At 56.7% G+C, this 21,781-nt stretch overlaps 1 protein-coding gene across 3 annotated transcripts in view; it reads right to left on the bottom strand.

Annotated features, from left to right (window-relative positions):
- USO1 (USO1 vesicle transport factor) overlaps window positions 1-21,403 on the bottom strand; it is a 31,852-nt gene extending 10,449 nt beyond the window's left edge. The window contains exons 1-15 of one of the 3 annotated variants that reach the window (XM_084266800.1): window positions 21,297-21,403; window positions 20,798-20,884; window positions 20,626-20,690; window positions 15,216-15,295; window positions 13,360-13,371; window positions 9,758-9,858; window positions 8,415-8,517; window positions 8,231-8,286; window positions 7,488-7,608; window positions 4,825-5,003; window positions 4,037-4,177; window positions 3,212-3,300; window positions 2,325-2,479; window positions 1,864-2,075; window positions 1,004-1,024 (exon numbers count right to left, since the gene is read on the bottom strand). In XM_084266800.1, coding sequence (XP_084122926.1) covers window positions 1,004-1,024; window positions 1,864-2,075; window positions 2,325-2,479; window positions 3,212-3,300; window positions 4,037-4,177; window positions 4,825-5,003; window positions 7,488-7,608; window positions 8,231-8,286; window positions 8,415-8,517; window positions 9,758-9,858; window positions 13,360-13,371; window positions 15,216-15,295; window positions 20,626-20,690; window positions 20,798-20,884; window positions 21,297-21,362 — 1,488 coding nt within the window. In that variant the 5' untranslated portion in view covers window positions 21,363-21,403. The remainder of the gene's footprint in view (window positions 1-1,003; window positions 1,025-1,863; window positions 2,076-2,324; window positions 2,480-3,211; window positions 3,301-4,036; window positions 4,178-4,824; window positions 5,004-7,487; window positions 7,609-8,230; window positions 8,287-8,414; window positions 8,518-9,757; window positions 9,859-13,359; window positions 13,372-15,215; window positions 15,296-20,625; window positions 20,691-20,797; window positions 20,885-21,296) is intronic. The other 2 variants (XM_084266801.1, XM_084266802.1) reach the window with 2 other exon arrangements.
- Between the last annotated feature and the right edge of the window lie 378 nt (window positions 21,404-21,781).

Genomic DNA, 21,781 nt, shown 5'->3' with positions numbered 1-21,781 from the left:
GGTCTGACACTATGAGTGACCACTGTCACTGGCAGCCTTGGCTACAGCACGTCGGCACGCCCCATGCTGCCCAGAGCATCCCTCGCAGCACCACCTGCCCAGTCCAGAACTCAGAGCTCCCTTTGCCTGTGCAGCCCAGTGGTCACAGCACTCTGTCCCCAGCCACACACCTCCCCTAGTTCACATGTCCAGCATCAGGACCTCCACAGCATCCACAACAGAATCCCCAAAACCCAAACCACAGAGCTATTTCTCAGACCTACCATGCCAATGCCTGCTGTGATGACAGCCCACCACAGCCGCTGCTCCCCAGTGTGGGGTGGTACCAGTACAGACCCACTCCTCAGGACAGCTGCCAGCCACAAAGCCGACTGTTACCAATTGTTTTTCCTGATGCCAATAACCAGCTTAGCAGTGACACAGCCTGGGAGTCAAGCGACTCACTTCAGGTGCACTGACCAACAGTGTGATGATGCCCAGTGTTCCCAACTGGCCGGCAGTGCGATGCCCAGTGTTCCCAACCAGGGGCTCCAAGGATAAAGCCGGGGCTGGTAAGGTGAAGGTACAAAGCAGCTGCCCGGCAGGTTAACCACCACTTTCCTTTCAGTGCTCAGAAGCCAGCAGCATGTTCCCACTTGAGGTTGCAGCCACTGTCTGCTCCAGGCCAGCCCCAGAACACAGCCTCCAACCACCTTCATTTCCTACAGGGAAGCACATCTGTTGGGTGAACAGATGGGGAACGAGCCCACCCCACCGGAAGGAAAGCACCCGTGCCACCCAAGATCCTTATCCCACAGGTTTGTGGAGCACCCCCAGAGAATCCCCTGGAGACACAGAGCGAGCTTGTTACACCAGGAAAACCCCAAACCCAACCGCAACACAAAGCTGTCAGTGGGAACACGTCAAAAAGCAGTTAAAGAAACCTCCCCAGCACAACCCAAGGCAGGAGGAAGAGGCCGGCTTTTGGCAGGGAGGTGCCGAAGCTGCGCCAAGACATACGTACCCGTCTGTCGATCTTATCGCCCTGCAAGTTACACACACGTTACTTGAGAACCTTGAAGTGCAACACACGTCAAACACCCCCCCAGTGCCCGAGACCCCCGTACCCATTAAGGCTGGGGAGCCACAGGCAGCTGTACAGGCTCAGCTTTACCCTGACAGAACCGCTGGCAAGGGGTAAGGAAGACTGACTGTTTTCCAGCCAAGCAGGTAACGAGGGTCACATGGAGCAATTCAAATTCCCAGCATTCTGCCACTACTCTCAGCTGCAGGAAAGCCAAATTGCTGCCAGTTAACGAGCTCCTTGCCACAACTGTTCAGGGAGAAGCACGCCTGACAGAAGCCATCGTCACACGAAGTCGGGGCTCAGAGGCAGAGTTCTCTCGCTCAACCTTTGCAAGGCCGGGTGTAACGGGTGGGATGAGTTCAGAAAAGCTTTTGGCTTTCAACAGCAAACCCAAGAGCTGTCAATACCCAAGAGCCTGGGGTTCAGGGTGTTTCAAGTCAGTGTTACAGAGTAAATACTAGCCAGGCTCTTGGTCAGCAAACAGGACTGGGGATCCTGCTGCTTCACCTTGTATTTAAAGCCAAGTTTAAGGCCTGGGTGCTTCAGGACCCTCTGCCTACTGACTGCAGCCAACACCGAGCAGCAGTGCTGGTGCAAAAAGCAGGCTTGCTGCTTTGTGCTGCTCCTCTCCACCCCCTGAAGCGCAGAGCACTTTAAGCAAAGCTTAAAAAGAGTCTGCAGGAGAGACACCTCCTCCTCACTGAGCCAGCGCTCACGTCCCCCTGCCACACGCCTGCCAAGAGCAGCGCTCTGCCGGATACCCCAGCGTAACCCGCGGCAGGGCGCCGGCGCCGTACCTGGGAGAGGATGTTGGTGCACTGCTGCAGCAGCGACACTGGTGGGTTGCCGATGCTGGTGGCCAGCTGCACCCTCAGGAGCTGCTCCTTGAGCGTGGCGTTCTCCTGCAGCGCGTGCGCCAGCGCCACGGCGGCACACCAGTTGGACAGGGAGTCGGTGGAGAAGAGGCCCCCGCAGAGCAGCTGACCGGCGGAGACGGAGTTACCTGTAGCTACCAGAACGGCCGAGAGGGACCGGTGAGATCACAGCCAGCCACCAGGCCAGCAGAACATTCAAGACATCAAAGCAAACAGTTAAACCCCAGAGAAATTAAACCAGAGGAGTTTTACAGACACCCTAAGCCAGACCTTGCTCGGATCAGACACTCAGTGGCAGGTAAAGACTTCTACCGAGGGCATCAGCTGATGCCTCCCCCTCTGTGCCAGTTCACACCCGCTGCAGGGCCGCTGGCCTGGCGTACCGTCTATCGTCGATGGCAGCAGCGTGGACACGATCTCCCCCTGTCCCTTCTGGTTTTTGTACAGAAAGCACTGGAAGCAGTAGAGGACAGCGCAGCGCAGCACAAAAGGCTGCCTTTCGTTCACCATGGACATCAGCAGCACTACAATCGCAGCCCTGTTGGGGAGGGAGGAGAACCCCATGAGGACCAAGCTGTGAGTGCAGACCACCAGACACACAGCTGGGAGCACACTCTGCAGGTACAGACCGACACCTTCCCACTCCCCCATCACCAAACACTTGGGTAAAAGCTTCTGGTTTAATACCAAAGTTGTTGGGTTGGGTAAAACAGAACACTAGATCCATTATACTTGGCCAGCCAGCTAGCTAGGGTTCCTGTGCAACTCTTCCTTTCCCCTCTCCAGAGTTCCCTGCTGCACCCTGCCAGCTTCCAGGATGGCCCCAGCAGCCTGTGATAACGCAGAACGCTCCCCTCCTACCCTCACCCTCATATTCAAATGCTGAGATTAAGATCTCATCAAGCTCATGCTGACTGTTCACTAGTCTCAGAAAATACGTATTACCTAGGTATTCCCAGGCTCTGAGTCCCGTTGTAGACAGTCCTTGGGCTGAAAACAGCAGCTTGTGGCTGTCTAGGAGCGTCTCAGCTATTGCTCATTCACCTCGAAAACCATGTAATGAATAGAGCCAGTTCTCAGCCTGATCCCCATGCAAACACCCAGTGTTCGTGCTGTATCCAATACAGTTCCAAGCTGTTGCTCTGTGTCATAATTCCAACCCCAGATTGTACACCATGCTCTGGTTTAAAGCTGTGATTTAGGTTTAAGACTACAATTCCCACACCAATACATCATCACCCAACACCAGTAAACACTCAGCTTCCTCTACCTTGGTGGATTGGAAGGTGCATTTACAGAGGCAAAGTAGTCTTGGTTCATCTGGCATCCTCGGATGACCTCTGATACAGTGTTAATGGTCTGCAGGAAGGGCAGAGGGAGAAATCAGACAGGTAAACATGAGCCATGATCTACCCTGGTGACCCAGTTTTACCCAGGGTCACCCTGACAGCTCCATCTGGAAAAACACTGCCACATCTCAGCAGAGGCTGATTCTGAACCTCCACCACAGGCAGAACCCAGCGAGCTGCCAGCTCTGAAGGCAGCTGCCAGCTGTCCCTGCGCGAAGCTGCAGGGGCTCCTCTGGACCCACTCGCCTCCAGCTGGTACTTCAGGCCACTGGCTCTGGCTGCCAGGCAAACGGCGCCTTTCCGAGGAGTCAGGAGGGGAAACCTTTGAGGAGCTGGAGGGAGGCCGTGCCCAGGGCGCTGGTGCACACCCACCCTAGGCACACTGCTCTCCCTGGGAACACGGGCCTCGCCCTACGCTGCTGACTGGGGTTTCTAGAAGGTAAAAATCCCTCCCCAGCAGAGGCCAGCTGCATCTCTAGAGACCCAACAAGAAACATCCCAAGGCAGGGAAAGCTGGGACTGATCCAGCCACTGGTGTGGATGCTGAAATCCAAACTGAACCAGCCTGAGCACACTCTGGTTGCACAAGGCAGAGGCCTGTCTCACACACAGCTGACACCTGGCATCCCAAACACCCAGCAAACACTCTGACCTCAGCTTGTGTCTGCAGCCCCCCGCTACCCCCAGACTCTGGCTTTCAGCCAGCGAGCTGCCCCCACCCCCAGCGACCGCTCGCTGCCTCTTACTTCTGTCAGGATATCAGCAGGGACTCCGGTGGCCATCAGGATGGTGCAGAGCTGCTGCAGCAGCCCGCAGTGGAACATCGCCTTCTGGCAGCTGCTGGTGGCACCCGGGGGGTTTGTGGGGGACACCAGCACCCGCACGAGCTAGGAGAGAGGAAACATCTCCATGGGAAGAGCCCTTCTGAGATGCAAACCAAACCCGCCCACCCGTGTGGGGACTTGCTGTGAAACAGAAAGGGTCCTGAACAATTAACCACCACGTTCCTGCCGTTACTACGTGTGGCCCTTGGACTCTGAGCTCAGGGAAACCCTCTGAAAGCTTCAGATCTCCAAGCCCACTGCGAACAGTGGGAGCGTGTGATGAGAACTCAGACCACCCTTCTGTCACCTGCTGACCAGGACTGTGTTTCACAGCAAGCAGCTGCCTGCAGCACAAGAGCAGGGGAACCTGTGGGCTGCTGGAGGGGTGAGCTCAGAGATACCAACAGTCCCTAGTGCTGACCCACAGTGCAGGCAGCTCCTGGGGCTGGTGCTGCAGCCGTGGATTCATAGAGAGGGTTCCTGATCCCAACACCCCTAACCACATGCTCAACTGGGATCACTATTACCCCAGGTACACAGCACACCAGCCACTGCAACCCCACCTGCAGCACAGGCACTCGTGTGGGAGGCAGCTCAGCGCGTCTCCTGAAGGCTGGCAGCTCACCCTCAGGGGTGTAGCAGGGAACTGCTGGACTGCGTGTGCTGGTGGCAGGGGGGCTGCACCAGTGTGAGCTGGGGAAGCGCTTTACCTGCAGCATCAGGTGCAGGTTGGTTACTTTCTGTGCCGACCACCCGCAGTTGTCATCTCCAACTTCAAACCACGGCTTCATACGCTGGATGTATGAGCCTTCTTTGAAGAAATTCTGATTGGAATTGTTGTTCTTCAGCAAGTTTTGTAGCAGGAGGAGACAATCTTCCACCACTATACCTGGAAGAACCAAAACCCAAAAGATTAATCCAAAGATGAGACATGGGAAGTGAACTGTCACCGTGTGCTAGAGGGACCAGAGCAGATGCATCCCAGCTCTTCCCTCTTAACATTAGATTTGGATCAACAACTGTGTGACCCACATGAAAAACAATCAAAGGTCACAGAATATGCTACAGAGATGTCAATCTGGCTATTTCCAGGGAAACCATAGTTGTGTTTCTTCCCCAAGTCCGAAGCAAAAACTCTACTGCCACAGCATGTGAGTTTGTAGGAGTTTGTGGGGCAGGAACAGGAAGAACCTCACACACAGCCACACAGCCACCCTGTCTCCAAGTATTCCTGCTTCATGGTCAGGCTATACAGCCTGCACTGTAAGCACCACAGTGGAATTCCTCTTGCCCTGCACCACGAGTCAAACACAGCAACTCTATCTGGATTACACATTCATTCCCTTAACCACTGGCTGCACTCCACTCCTCCAAATCCTCCTTCTGGGGTTTATTTATCTGGTGACAACAGATGAGGAAAAGGCTGAGGTCCTCAACAATTTTTCTGCCTCAATTTTCACTGTCACCCTCTCTCCTCACAGCTCTCGAGTTGAGGGCCTGCAAGATGGGGACCGGGGAGACAGAGACCCTCCCCCTGTAAGTGAAGGTGAGGTTCCTGACCATCTGAGGAACCTGAACATACACAAATCCATGGGACATGACGAGATGCAGCCCAGACCCTGAAGGCATTGGCTGATGGAGCTGCCAAGCCACTCTCCATGGTATCTGAAAAGCCATGGTGCTGAGGGGAGGTCCCTGGGGACTGGAAGAGAGGAAGAATCATGGCCATTTCCAACAAGGGCAGGAAGGAGGCCCAGGATGGTGTTGGAGGCCCCATCCCTGGGAACATCCAAGGTCAGGCTTGATGGGGCTCTGAGCGACCTGCTCTGGTGAAGATGTCCCTGCTCACTGCAGGGTGGGACTGGGTGGCCTCAGAAGGTCCCTCCCAACCCAACACACTCCGTGATTTTGGTGGAGAAGCAGTTGTTAGAAATCAGCCCTTGCAATGAGCCAATTCCAACCCCAAGCCCTGGAGCTGCAACAGCTTCTCCTTGACCTCGGGTCCCGTCGGTAAGGAGCGAGTGCTATAGGTGCTCATCAACTCTGTATGGCCAAGAGGAAACCCTCAGCCAGCTGTCAGGAGGACAGCATGGATGAGGCAGCATGCACTGGCACTGCTGGGGTGCCTCCAAACCTGGCCTCCACAAAAAGGGGCAAGACTTCCTCCCAACACAGCCAGGCACTGCCAGGAGCAGGAGAGACCGGGCATCACCTGCCCCTGCCCTGGCAACGGGCCCGTGGGAGAGGAGAACTCACAGCACTTGGGAATGTTCATTCCAAGCCTCCCAAAACTGTTAATGCCTAAAAATAGCAGCTTTGAATCAAAGGTCTGCTTGATCCTTCCATGCCAGTAGTGCTGGAACAGTTCAGCTGGGAGAGAAGCATTAAGAGCCCTGCAGCCCATGGAAGGGTCATGGAACAGCAACTGTCTTGTACTGAAATAGGTGCTGCAGCAAGCTGCACACAGCAGCAAGTTCCTAACGTGCTGCTGATAACCACAGCAGCACCTACCTGCTGCACCAGTTCTGCTTACTCTTACCCTTTCCCCTCCAAGAGGTAAATGCTTTGGTGAGGAGCTGAGCAGAGCCCCACTGTTTCTGGTGAGGCTGCAAACTCAGCAAGCTGTCCCTTCCAGCTGCTCCAGGCACGTGAGGTGCTCGCAGGAGGAATGGGGGAACTCACCATCAGAAGGACATGGAGGTCCTGGAGCGAGTCCAGAGAAGGGCAACCAGGCTGGGGAAGGGGCTGGAGGGCAAATCCTCTGAGGAGCAGCTGAGGGAGCTGGGGGTGTTCAGCCTGGAGAAGAGGAGGCTGAGGGGAGACCTTCTCCCCACCTCCCCTGCCCTGCCAGGAGGGTGCAGAGAGGTGGGCGATGGTCTCTGCAGCCAGGGGACAGGAGATGGGACAAGGGGCAATGGGCTCAAGCTGCCCCAGGGCAGGGTCAGAGCAGATGGGAGGGCAAAGTTCTTCCCTGGCAGAGTTGTGGGGCTGTGGCACAGGCTGCCCAGGGAGGGGGCTGAGTCCCCAGCCCTGGGGGTGTTAAACAGAGGGGAGATGAGGTGCTCAGGGATCTGGGTCAGCACAGGATGGGAATGGTTGGACCTGATGGATCTTAAAAAGGGCTTTTCCAACCTGGTGACTCTGCTTTGCTCTGTGAGTAACAACGGGACCACACGCACACCCGACACCGCCGGTCCCAGTACAGACACACAGCACCACACACACTCCCACACAGGAGCTCAGCTGGTGTGGGCATGACCAGGTTGCTCTGATCCTTCCACCCCTGACCCAGCTCCACACCAGCCCCAGCCTGCACACACTGTCCTCCTGCTCGCGAGTGGCACAGCACCGTGAGCCTCAGAGCCAGCTGTACCTCCATCACTGTTTCCTTCTTCTGTTATGATGTCCAGAAGTCTCTCAAAGGCATTTTCAAAGGCAACAATCTTCTGTATGGCTGCATTGCTCTTGGTCAGCTGCTGTAACAACAGGACTCCCTTGACAGGTGGGGGAGAGAAGACAGCAGACTTAGCTTTAGCAGGACTGCATTGCTGTGTTCAAGTCAGCTCTCTGAAGGATGCTGACTCTACAGGGAAATCCTTGGCCAGAGCTGCTGATGGAACCACACGCCCTGCAGGTCTAAGGAAAGGCACCACAGGCACCACAGGATGGCTGCCTCACACCTCCCTGCACTTCAGAAGGGAAGCACACAACTGCTAGCATGGATGTTATGTGGCTACACAGAAGAAAGAGGGAACTCAAAGCCCCTCATCTCTTCTGCAGCGACTCGAGCACTTTGGCATCTGCTGCGTGAAGAGGAGGAACTAGAGCCCAGCTGACAAAGTCCAGGAGAAAAATCAGGTTACATGCTGGGAGACCCTACCCAAAGGTCAACACTTGCACTGACTGCACAGTGACCAGCTGCCTTCGTTACAGGACTTGTGCTGAGACATCCAAAAGCCACCAGCTCAGCTGCAGAATGGCAGCTTCCCAGCTCTCAGCCACAGCCCTTCCTTCACGTGCACTGGCTTAACTTCACCCAGACTCTGCACCAGCACCAGCAAGTCCACTGGCAGTTGCTATTTGTGACAGGGATACACAGCCTCCTTCAGTACTCACATCGTTCCGAATCACCTCCCTGGAGTCAGCGAGTAAATCCATCAGTCTGGACACACCTGCAAGCAGCACAGGAAAACAGGAGTGTAAAAACAGGCAGCTCTTGCCTGCCAGAGCTATTCAGAACATCAGAATGCCTGCTGAGCTCCCAGCTCCAGGTTTACCAGCAGTGACCTCGAGCACATACCCATAGGGCTGACAAGAATTATCTGCTGCACTTGAGGTCCTTGCTGCTTTAACAGAGATGTAAGCAGCTTCACTCCCGGCCAGCGCACGTGGAAATCAAATTCCTGCCAAGGAGGAGAGGAGGACATTAATAAATCCCTCAGCATTCAACCCCCTCTTCTAGATATCAGTTAGGAACAGACACCAGAGGGATGAGCAGTTTCATCTCCTCAGCACACGGCCAGCATGGCACACACTATCCCATTCTGAGGCTCTCTTCCCAGCAGCAATGGGAACTCCCAGCAGTTTCCTTTCCCCCCTCTCCTCTGGGATAACTTTCCCAGCTATTTCTGCCTTGTGAAAACCAGTCTGTCCATATTTCCCAGCAGGAAAGTAAAGTCCAAGCAGGAAAGTAAAGTTCTTGTGTCTCCTTCCGACTCCCAAAGAGTAACAGAGGCTTCTCCCTTAAAATTGGGTCTTACCATCAAGGGAAAGCTCAAGAACTAACGAGCCCATGGACAGACCTGACCAGCTACAACAAACCTCTGGGCTCCCCTCATTTAACAGCTGGAGACAGGAACCACACATCCACGAGTCCCTTCACAGAGCCTCTGTCCTTCAAGCATCACCTTGCAGTAAGCTGTCCGGACAAGCAGCCTTAATCTGACCCTGAAACTGAGCCCATCTTGTCCCTCCCTGGGCACCCCCACCTCTGGCACAGGCCAGGGCAAACAGCTCCCCTTCGCTTGCTGCTGAGAGGAGGGTGCCAGTCACCAAACCGGGCACTGCAGCAGCGACTCCTGCACAGGAGGAGCCCTGCCCAGCACAGTACTGCTGGCAGAGGGGACACTGGGCTCTGGTGTCTGCAGAGAAGCCAAGGGATGGCCTGCAGGTCGCTCAGCGAGGCACAGCTCCACACAGCGCTCCGTGCTACCCCCAGACACCTGTGATCTTGGTTTGGAAGCAGAGGCTTTAACAGTGAACCAGGAGGCAGTCCTTGAGGATAAATCCCCTGGAAAATGAGCTGAGCATGTTGTGCTGAGGGAAAGCAGGCACCCTTTCTGCTGGAGCCCCACCTCAGACATCGCTCTCCATAGAGCTTAATCATCACCTGAAAAATGCCCTTCCCAGGTGGCAGCAGCTGCTGCTGGGGGAGCAGCCAAATATCTAAACCCCCTTCAACATCTCCCTGCCTCAAGAGCTGCACGAGCCCACACACAGGTCACTCCTCCCTCACCTCCAGCCCCTCACTGCCATGTGTAAGGACACCCCACGCTGACACAGGCCTCAAGACCAGAACAGTGTGACCTGTAGAGATCAGCCACCAGCACAGCCCTGGGTACTCAGCAGGATGCTGCTACTCACCTCCACCAGCGTCAGCAAGAGAGTCACGTTCTCCTGCTGCTTAATGAAGATCTCTGTGAACTGACTCCCCAGGTCATCGACTTGCTTTGGGACGTTTTCTTCTGCAACAGGAAAAAGAAACCAGCATGTTACAAACAGAACTGAAGCACCTCAGGTGGCTGCAGTGACCTTACAAAGCCAGGGCCATGGGGGACAAACAGCTTCAGTCACTGCTACCATGTTAATGAATTATATTCAAAATTAAGACCAGGACAAGCTTCACACACAAGGGAACACCTACATTCCTCTAAGCACTCCTTTTGTCAGGAGGTGGTTTGGTTTCAAAACAGGAGGGAACCAAGATTCACCTAAAACTCATTCCAGCAATAAAAGAAAGGATCCTTTTCCAGGGGCCCAAGCAGGCTCCAGCTCCCACCCCATGGTTTCAGCTCCAGCCAAGGCCACTCTTCAGGAGATTTCAGAGGGAGGTGGGTGCCCCCAGCAGAGGAGGAGCAGGCAGCCTCCCCGGGTACGTCCACGTGCAGCTGAGCTCAGCCAGCAGCCAAGGTCCAGCGTGCAGGGCGAGGTGCACCTCACACCCAGCAGCTCGAAGGGAGCAAGAGGAACATAAACCACCTGAAGTGGCCCAACCCCTCTCAGTGACTTTGGCTCAGCAACAGCAAAGGCCTCCACATCAGGAGAGGAAGTTTGATACAAGGAGCACCAACACCTCTGTCATGGAGTCTGAACTCCCCAAACAAAGGGCCCTTCAGTCACTCTTTGGGGGTAGTACACCAATGCCCTCTTACATAGTTGTTTCATGCATGGTTGTTGCACAACCAACACACAAACACAAGGGCAGCCAGCGCACAGTGTGGCAGACAACACACATCCCTGCTCTGCTGCTGTGCCTGGGCTGAGTGACAACTGCCTGTGCTGCTCCACGGAACCACCGTGCCCGGGCACTACCCTGGTGTGGATAAGGTGTTGCAGCTGAAAAACTGAGCAAGGTCAACTCCAACTCGCTGTGCACACAGAGAACGTGTATTTCACTCAAGTCCTGTACCACCTGAGACCTCAGCTTCACAACCCTCAGTCCCACTGCCCAGGGAAGGGAGTTGGGCTGGGTGTGACACCAGTGGCCAGCACACATGAAACCAGTCCCTCACCCAGAGTGAAAGTCAATCTTGGCCCCTGGCTGGGTTGTGTTCACAGAGGGCTTCTCATGGAGCACAGCCAGCCAGCACACAACCTGCTCAGGAGCGACTCTCCAGACCCCCATCCCACGCCAGCCCAGCACCCCTCTCCCTGCACACCCCCTGCACAGCTTCCTGCCCTGCTGCCTTTGCTCTCCACAACCTCCAAGCCCCTTCTGTCCCACCCAGTGTGGTGCCCCCTGCCCAGGCTTCAGCCAGCACACAGCACAATGAAGAGCCACAGCAAACACAGCCCAAAGCACCAGGCCCAGCAAACACACATAAAGCCACTGACTTCCTGACCTGATCTGAGGGTCTGGTTTGGTTGCAGGGAGGTAGAACAAGGACTCTTCCTCCTGCTTAGACCATGGGTTTTAGTGCCTGGTCAGGGAGTTGCTAACAAGCCATCAACAACCCAGCAGCTATGAAGGGTCAAAGGCCAAACACCACCTTCATCCCCTGCACTTGCAGGGGTCTGGCCATGAGCAGAGAGCCCCACCAGCCCCCTGCTGTGCCCAGACAAGAGCTGCAGCTCTCACAGTCCAGGTCAAGCTGCTGCTGACGGTGACGCACCGCCAGCTGTCGGGTTGTAAGACCTAACTAAAAATCCTCTGTACAGGAAACCCCCTTGCCCAGCCCTTCAGCCCTCAGCTGCTGCTCACTCCTCGGCAGGGCTGGACTGCTGCAGGCAGCGGGGGAGCAGCAGCAGCTCTGGCTGCACAAGCCAGGCGGTGAGCAGAGCTGAGCCAGCCCAGGCACACGGCACCCGGCAGAGCGCGGCCACACAGTGAGCGCTCCGAACAGGAGGGGCTTAGCAAGCCTGGGTCACAGTCACAGAGGGAGCTGGGTGGGAAGGGACCTTCCAAGGCCACCCAGTCCCACCCTGCACTGAGCAGGGACATGTTCACCAGAGCAGGGCACTCAGAGCCCCATCAAGCCTGACCTTGGACGTTCCCAGGGATGGGGCCTCCACCTCCACTGGGCACCCTGTGCCAGTGTCTCACCACCCTCAGAGTGAAGAACTTCTTCTGAATATCCCACCTACATCTCCCTTTTCCAGTTTAAACCATCACCCCTCGTCCTATTGCTCCATGTCCTTGGGAACAGTTCTTCCCCAGCTTCCTACAGGGGACTGGAAGGGGCTATAAGGTCCCCCTGGAGCCTTCTCTTCTCCAGGCTGAACCAGCCCAGCCCTCCCAGCCTGGCTCACAGGAGAGGGGCTGAGATGCCCCAGTTCACACTGGTAGCAAAGGAAAAGCCCACTCCAGAGGTTCAGTTGCTGCACGTGCCACTGTAGAGCAAGAGGCAGCTCAGCTGTGAGCCCTGCACAGGCCACGTGCTGCAGCTCCTGCAAACCAAGGAAGCCCACACTCCTAAAGGCTTCTTTTCTTTAGGCTCCAGTCAAAATGTTTCACTTGGAATTCTCCATGGGCTGTGATGGCCAAACATCTTGTCCTTTACCCAAACTAAGCTGCAAGTACTCAGCATCTGAACTGTGGATTCCTCCTGGTCCCAGCTCTTGTCCTTGCACATGTTCCAGGTGCTGAGGCAAAGCCTGAGCCACACACAGGACTTACACAGCCTCCTCCAGCCTGCTGTGCTCTGCATTTACCCCAGGAGCTTGACTCTAGTTTGGGGTGTTTAGGATTCTTCTACAGAAGGGTCAAATTGAAGTTGTCTTGGTTTCCCCCCATCTCAACCTTTGCTTCTCCCTATCACTACTTCTACTAAATTAAAATAAAAGCAAAAGGAGCAGCACAGGAAGAGCCAGGCACAGAGAAACTGCATCTGCTACTGACATGGATACACACAGATCCTGCAACCAAACCTCTGCCCACAGGGACTGTTAAATCTGCACATTCCCAGGGCTCAGAGCAGCTTCCATCTGGCAAGATCAGCTCTTAGTGAGTCACCCACAAGCACCCCTGCAAACTGGAATTGTCTCTAACCCAGGAGATGAAGTGCAGTGAGAGACACAGAGTTTAACAAAGGAGAACACACCAAGTGTTAGTGGTGACTTCTGTAGAAGCCACGGGTGTGATTTACCATGCAATGCTTAAAAGAGACACTGTGCAGGACCCACACGTGCTGTGCCACACTTCAGGGCTGCGTGGGAACAGCAAGGCTGCTCACAAGCCTGTGCCACTGAAGTCCTGAATCTGCACCCTGCCAGGACATCCTGGAGAAGAATTGATGGCTTTCAGCACCGCTGGAGAGGGGCTGGCACCCAACGTGCCCAAGGGACGGGAGCAATCAGACAGGGGAGATGCTTCAGCTCCAAATCAAATGGAGCAGAGTGCAGCAGCTTTCACTAAGCTCCAACACAGGTCTTCACAGTGTCCTTTTTAAACAGCAGCCAGTGTTAGGGGTGTGAGTAGCAACTAGACCTACAGAGTGCCATATGTACATAAGTAAAGGTTCTTTTACCTTCGGAATCATCTGTCAAGGCAGAGGAAAGAAAAAGAAACGAGAGGTTGACAAGTTGAACAGCTTTCCCAACAGCACAACCACAGAGCAGCCCAAGCTCAGGTTCTCAGAGCAGCCATCCCAGCTTTCACAGCAGCAGTCACTCCTGCGAGTAGCTCTCATGGGAGCAGCCCAACTGAACCACCCCCTTCTCTTACACCACACACAGCTCAGGTTTGTCAGCTCTTTGCTCTTCCTGAGCATGTTAATCAGCAGGGCCTTATCAAGGCCACCCCCAGCAGCACGGAGTCACCAGCACTGCAAAGCTCTGGCCTTGTTCAAAACCTTTCAGGAACGAGCAGAGGGCAGGGAGCAGCATGGCCATCAGGACAGGCTGGAGGATAACCCATCACAGCAGGACTGCAGCAGGGAGCAGCATGGCCATTGGGACAGGCTGGAGGATAACCCATCACAGGAGGACTGCAGCTTGGAGCAGCATGGCCATTGGGACAGGCTGGAGGATAACCCATCACAGCAGGACTGCAGCAGGGAGCAGCATGGCCATGGGGACAGGCTGGAGGATAACCCATCACAGCAGGACTGCAGCGTGCAAGGCTGTGTTTCACAATGGAGCCCAAATGGACCAGCAGAGCCTGCTGCATGGGAGAACCCTCCCCTGCTCTCCCTGAGGTGATCGATCCCTGAGGGAGCCTCTGAAGGAGTATCATGGGGTAGGTACTGCAGGCAAGAGGCTTAACAGCAGCACCACCTCCCCTTCTGCCCAGCCACAGGAGCAGTCACACTCTGCTACGTGTAACAAACTGAAGAATGATGTACAAGCACCATCAAGGGCTAAAAGACTCTGGAGGGTGTTAGGAACCCACCGTGTCCTGCCATGAAGGAAGCAGCCTGCTGCTCACAGAGCATTCCCCTGATGGGTCTGGAACAAGCCAGGATGATGGAGCAGAACAGACACCCCACGAGCCTTGTCCTGTGTCACTGATGCCTACAGCTCTTGGGCTGCCCCTGAGCACTCACACTGCCTTCTGCTGGATCCCATCCCGTTCCCTACACACATCCTTGACACGTGGAACAGGGAAACAGGAGCATCCTGCCTTCCACACCCTCCACTCTTCAAGAGCCTGACGCGATTACAACCCATGGCTGGTTAACTGGCAGAGGCATCTGGCTCTTCGTGGCTCTGGGCACTCACACCTCCTATTCCTGTACTTAGTTTTAGGAACATTCTTCTTGCTCAAGCCCAATCTGGGTTACCAGTCATTTTCTCCAGCACACTGGTGTTTCTGTGAAATGTGGGGTTATTTTTAAGAGCTGCAACCATTTCACTGGCCTTTGAGGCCAGTTTTGATGGCCCACCTGTGAAGGTAAACTCGGGGCAGGGAGCTGCATCCTGTCTACTTCTCCATCTGACTATCTCGGGAAGAACAGGCAGAGACTCCTAAAGCACCCAGAAAAGGGGCTTCCAGGCTTACATACAGCCACCCTATCAGAGGGACAGGGGATTTTCTCTCTCAATATCCTAGTTAAAGCAGTCACATCCTGTTTGACACTGATGGCCAGAACCATCCTTCCCCAATAGCAAAGAACAACTCCACTCTTACACACAGGTGTAACAGAACAAGGCATTGTCCCACTCCAGCCAGGCTGCTGCTCACAGCTTCTACCATCAATCAGCAGAGCAGCATTCCTTTAACACAGGCTGCACCCAACAGGATGTTAGGGTTGTTGTAACAGCTCCACAGTCACAAAGCAAACCTCAGCATTAGTAAATCAGAGTATGACAGTTTATAATTCAAACAAAGCCAGCAAGGAAAGCACCCCCACCCTTAACACAGCTGTTACTACCACGGGCTTACCTTGCTCCTCCTCTTCTAGGTCATTCGATATTACATTGTAGAGAGTGTCCAAGGCATAGCCAATTATTTCAGAATCTGAACTGCAAATGAAAGAACCACTTGTCTTTAGTGACTTATTCCCAACTGCTCTTTAAGATTGTTTTTCAGTTCCCCTCACAGCATTCGTTCAAGGGAGAAGGACTGATGCTGACAGACAGTTACAACATGGTGTAACCACGAGCTGCCCAGGCCCCAAATGGAGTCAAACTCCTCTTCCCAGTTCCATCCCCTCAGGTGGCCACATCCCCACAGCCTGGTGATGCACGATGACCTCAGGAAGCCTCATGGTAAGTGTGGCTTCCACTCCCCATGTCACTCCCTCTGACCTGCTCCTCAAGCAGGAATCTCTGGGAGGGACTGTGGCCCTTTCCCAGAGGTGACCCAAGGAAGCCACAGGCAGGCTTCAGCACCCCACCATGAGACACTCCCTCCACCCTGCCAGCCATACCCAGGGGCCTAGTGGCATGTGAATGCCACAGCCTGAGCTGCAGATTCTCCCAGTCTCTCACCAGCTCCTCGGACTATACCCGCTTATTAAGGGGGGCTGAACTCCTAACACCCCCAGGAAGCTGCTGGGCTGCAAGTGAACCCCGGGGCATTTGCTCACCTGCTGACACCGAGAGCCCTCTCTCAGTAAATAACCTCTCCTCTGAGACACCAGCTTCTCCTGCACGGTGGAGGCCAAGCCACCTGTAACCCCACACTGCCACGGAGACTCAGCGCAGAGCTCGCGGGGCGGTGGAACATCTCGTCTGCTGCTTGTAGGGCAGCAGAGCTCACAAACAGCCACGGGAGATACAAGCTAGCCTGACAAGGAGAGCACCTCAGCGGGCAGGAGGACACACCTCTCACCCCGGCTGCCACAGCCAGAGCCCTGTCACAGCTGGAGGCGTGTGCTCTCTGCTCTCCCTGGCACACACAGCACGGCCGCCACACCAAGGGTTAATCAGCATCTTAAGAAGCGACTGGGCCGGTTCAGAGCAGAGACCTACAAACCAACCCAACCAGCAGTCTCCAAGCCAAGCCCTGTTTGAGGCCAGCTCCCTGCCACACTGCTAATTACAGGTGCCAGCCCCGAAGCAGCTGAGGCATCTCTGCTTTTCTGGGCTGCAAGGAGGTGACCCACCAGCTCTGAGGGGACAAGGAGAGCAACACGCACCCGTGTCTCCCACGCCCCTGGAGCACGGGGCTCAGCGAACTGCCAGTGGCACCTCCCCTCCCATCCTGTGGCTCTGGCACTAAGGTGAAAGCCAGAAACAGTCAGGTGTTGGCACAAGACTCACACCACCTGCTTTTAAGCTGGGCCACAGTGGAAACGAAAGGGGAATAAACATCTTCTCCACCAGCCTGTCAGTCAGAGTGCACACAGGGAGCTCTCAGTCTGCACCAGGGTCTCATCCGGCCGGGGTGCTCAACCTGCCCTTCCCTGCAGCCCTGGCTCATCACCACAGCGCTCCAAAGCCTACGGTTTCCTTTTCCCCTCACTGAAACAATTCCACATCTGAAGTCACACAGAACTCACTTCCTGGAGGCTTCACAAGCCCAAGCCACAGCCTCGCTTCTCCTTCCTCTCGCTCAGGAAGTGGCAGCAGCTACAAAATGAGCAAGTTTTAGGCCAATATGGTAAAACAGGCATCCTTTCTCTTGTCCAAGAGGAACAAGCCACCAGAGGAGGACAGCAGCAGCCCATCTTCACTGCTCACTGCCTTGCTACCACCTGCTGTCCACACACAACACCGTGCCCGTTACTCTGCCCAGCTGAAGCTGTGCAGCCTCTGCCCTGCACTGAAAATCAGGCAAGAACAAGGCTCCCAGTCTCACCAGCACCCGTGAGAGACACAGCCTCTACACAGCCTCTACACAGCCTCTACACAGCCCAACAACCCGGGGTAAGCTGCCTGCAGCCACCTACAGCACTTCACAGTGGGAAGAGACAAGCACCAGCTGCACTGCTGAGACAAGGGAGGAAGAGCAGAGCGTCCCATCGTGTCACCCATCGTGGGCTGCCCGGGGGGGGCATGCTGTTCCCCCTAGAAACACATCACTGAAAGCTAGCCAAGGGGTCATCACCTCCTGCAGAAGGGACGTTTATATTACCTCTCACAGAAGTTTTAATGAGAAGCACATCACAATTAAACATTTAGAACTAATAGCACATAAATGACTGAGGCTTGTGCCTTCAGAAACCTATTTCTTTCCCTCAGGTTCCTATTCAGTTTGAAACCACCACAGCTGTGGCACAGGATTTTAAATGCTTCACTTAAAACAGGAGTGAAGCGTTGTGGTTCAAGGTGACTCCTTGCTCCAGTGCTGGATCCCACACCAGCTCAGTGCTGCTGGCCTGTGCTGCCATCAGTGCCACATGTTTTTCAAAGCCATCCCTGGTGGGATGTGGCAACACGCAAACAGCAAGTCAGGAGTTCTCCAGCACAGCACCCTTCTACTTCATGCCCTGTGTTTGTTTTGGAATACAAGAGCAGTAGTGTGTTTATGGGCCTGGCACATGCAAAGGCTGACTCAGGAGCGCCGTGGGGCTCCAGGACGGCTGACAGCTGAGGAGGTAGTGAAAGATTCCCTTCTCCACAGCAAAAATAGGAGATAGAGACTAAGGCAGTCTGCCTTGAACTCTCCACAAGTGGAATGATGTGTGCATTTGGGACAGAAGGGGTGTATTTCTGTTCTAGGAGGAGGCAGGGCCCGAGAACAGAAGGGCGAGCAGCACACACTGTGTCAGCACAGCCACCCAAGCACGGCAGTGAAGCTCTCCTGCCCCTCTCACCTCACCCCAAGGGAACACCGGGGTGCCTGGCAATGCAGGGAGCCTGAGCAAAGCAGGAGGAGGGAAGGAAAGGGGCAGTATGGCAACAAGGCTGGGAAGGGACAGCAGGGAAGCGCTGCTGAGGCGAGCTGACCCCGTGCTGCTGCTGACCACTTCCAGTGCCACGAGGAAAACAGCTCATTCACCAAAATCATGAGAGACACCAGAGACCAAAGACTGCTACCTGTTTACTCAAGGGCTACAGGAACAATCCCTGCCACAGCTCTCAAGGAACAGCCGTGCTGCTGTGCTTGGTGGGGAAGTTCTGGAAGCCAAGTACCTCTCACCAGCAAAGCTGCTTCCATTTCCCATCCACATCTTCCAGCAGGACAAATGCTGCTGCTGCTGAGCAAAGAGCTGTGAGCCTTGGGCTGTTCTATTCATTCCTGGTACATACCCTCACAGGAAAGGGTGTCTGCACATGTCCCTGTCCCCACATTCCAGTGCTCCACACACCCGCTATCCGCTCCACGGGCACTCGGGCTCTGAATTCAGAGTCCCACACCTGCCACCAGCTCCTCCTGGAATTCTTTCCCTGCCAAAACGGCTGGGGAGCAGATGAAGCCCCAGCCCTGCCTCCACACAGCTGGGAACTCGGATGGGAGTCCTGTGGACAGCATTCATATTCTGATGCACACAGAACCCAGCAGCTGCCAACCTGTGTAACATCTCCTGTTGGACAGGTAACAGCCATCAGCAGCTTCCTTAGGCTGAAAGGCTTCACCTCAGGAGCTGTTGTGCATCTTCAGGCCAGCACAGTGACCACTGCAAAAGCAGACTTCCCTAAAGCTCAGCTACAGAGGAAACAAATGTCACCACTGTGACTTCAGTGCTCGTGGTCCTGTCCTATTTCTCATCAAATTCCACCTTCTGCAAATCTGAACCTTCTGAGCCACATGGCCAACACGTGTGAGTCCCTCACATGAACACGGTGACATGTGAGAAGACAGCTTGAGTCAGCTGCTGACTTCTCTTTGCTCTGAAGCTGCCTTGATGCTTTAGCAGCTACAGTGCAAAAACCACAGGAGGAGGAGAGGCAAAAGGAGCCTTTTCCACTTCTCTAGGCAGCTCCGAGGTGCCTCGGGTCACACCGACAGGTCCAGCAGGTCAGAGAGCTCTTCCAGGTCACTAACACAGCGCTGACAGCCCAGGAGCCCTGTCTGCTGTCACAGCACCAGCTCACACCGGGCATCGGGGCCAGCGGAGCCAAACTGCCCTGAGCTGCACTCCTGCAGCCACAGCAGCACCCCGAGCCTGCCCTGCACTACTGCTGGCACCAAACTGTGCGCTCACCACCCCAAACAGCCCTCACCTTGGCAAACAAGGGGGCTACAGCAGCCCCCTTGAGTGATCCCAGCAACCACCACGTGTGCCAGCTGCTGTGCCCATCCACCCCAGAACGGGACATTTCCCTGTCCATATTTCGGGGAAAGCAGCACTTCTTTCAGCTGAAAACCCAAGCCCATGCACTGACTGCTTCTGTGAACTGCAGCCCCAGCCAGGGCAGACACCCGCAGAGCGCCCCAGCCCACCCAGATTCCAAAGGGACAGCTGGAGCCTGGACAGGCTCTCAAGTTCCTGGCCTGAAGGGCTGGGGTTGGCCTCTCAGGGGAAGGGAGATCAGCAGAGCCCCGCCTCCCTGCTCAAAGTTCAAATCTGGCCTCAAGAGCAGATAAGTGGATGAAAGCAAGCTCCTTGACCTCCTTTTTTGAAAGGCTTCCCCTCCACTTCAGTGACAGCTCCTCCTGGAACCCTCTCACTGTCTGCATCACACAGGTGGCATGCCGGGGGACAGCACAGACACCCTCCGGCCACGGCACCGCTGCCAGCGACCCCAGGTCCGAGCTGCACGAGTCTGCACAGGCCCCGTGGCTGCTGTGGGGTTTTGTTTACCCGCTTTACGCTCCAAGCCGGCCGGCCAGGCGGTCACAGCACACATGCCTGCCTAAGCACCGAGCCTGGGCGGGGTTCGGCGCCTGAACCAGAGCAGCACAAACAGGTTCCCAGTGAGCACAGGGACTGGCCAGTACAGCAGCACACGCAGACCCGGACTGGTGTCGCCTGTCTGAGCAGCAGCCGGGGAGCCCAGCTCTCCCTGTACTCCAACCCTTTGATACACACACCTGCATCCTCCCCACGACGGAATCACTCCACCAGACCAGTTGATGACACCTGAGAAAACACCCTGTACTGAGGTCTTTCATTCCCTCTCCGTTCTGCCTACTCCACCTCACGCCCAGTGACAGGCTGCCCTGGGTGAGTTCAAATACTCCATTTAATTAAGATGGCAATTTGGGATTTACCATCCCACAGCAGTGGGAGCTGACCACTGAGCACCCAGCTCTGCCCCTCATCCAAGCTCCAGGACTGCTGCTCTTTTCACCTCTGAAGACACTCCTGATGACCCCTGCCGTGGTAAGGAGCCACCGTGACCGCAGAGCAGTCTGAACCCCGCTCCCCTCCCAGGTGTACGGGCACGCCGAGCCCAGCCTGTGGCCGTGCGGGGCGGGCTGGCAGCTGGAGGCGGCTGCCCAAGGACAGCAACACACTTACCGGTCCGTCTGAAGCACGCGGATGAGGTGCTCCATGGCCTGTATGCCCACCTCCAGCCGGTACTTCTGCGGGGACACAAGCGGAGCAGTGAAGGGACGAGCCCGGAGCCCCCTGAGCTCTCAGGTGACGCGTCACGCGGCTGCTGGGTGCAAGCCCGGATCCCGGCACGTACCTTGGACAGGGACTTGAGGGCCCGCACGGCGTCCCGCCGGTCGTCCAGCAGCGTGGAGGAGGCGACGCGGTCACAGAGCTTCTGGATCTGCAAAGGCCGGAGAAGGGCGATGGCAGAGCTGGGGGGCGATGCCTACAGCCCCGGGGCTCCGCGGCCTGACGCCAGCGCGGCCCGGGACAGGCGGTAACGTCACCCCCGCGCTCCCGGGTAACGTCACCGCTCCGAGTGAGCCCGGCCCGGCCCGGCCCGCCGCGGGGCTCGGCCCGGCCCCGCAGCCCACGCCGAGGGCCCGCCACGGGCTCCCGGCCCGCACCGAGGGAAACGGCCCAGGAGGACGGGCAGCCGCCCGGCCCGCCGCGCCCCCCGAGCGACCGGGCGGCCCCTCACCCGGCGCGGCCCCGGCGCTCCCGCCGGCAGCGGCCCGGGCGGCTCCCGCGGCCCCCGCGCACCCCCCCCCCGGGCTCCCGGCAGCAGGCGGGCCCCGGCGCGCCCCGCTCACCGTCTCGGCGCCGGAGGGCTGCGGCCCGGCGCTGGGGCCGCCCATGACGCCCCGCAAGAAGTTCATGGCGGCTCCGCTCGGCCCGGCCGGGCGCTCCCCGCGCCCCCGCCGCTCCCGCACCCGCCGCCGCCCCCGCGACGGAAGCGGCCGCCGCGCCTGCGCAGCGACGTGGCGCCGACGTGGCCGCCGGCGGGCGGGCGCTCGGGGCGGGGCCGGCGCGGAGCTCCGCCCCGGGGCAGGTGGGGCCCGGCCGCCCCGCTCCGCCCGGCCCGGGCCCGCAGCTCCCCGCCAGCCGGCTCCGTGCCGCGGGGCCGCCTTTGCCGCCAGCTCTGCGGCAGCGAAGCTCCGCACGGCCCCGGGGCGGGGACACGAACCCGGCCCCAGCAGCCCCAGGACCGGGAGCCGCGCTTGCCCGTGTCAGAGGGATCAGCGTAACTCGGACTCCTGCCTTGCTGGGCAAGGAGCCCTTCCACAAGGTTTGGAAT

The sequence above is a fragment of the Gallinula chloropus genome (genome assembly GCF_964237585.1).
Source record: "Gallinula chloropus genome assembly, chromosome: 7".
Taxonomy (NCBI): domain Eukaryota; kingdom Metazoa; phylum Chordata; class Aves; order Gruiformes; family Rallidae; genus Gallinula; species Gallinula chloropus.
This window is presented reverse-complemented; position numbering and strand designations above follow the sequence as displayed.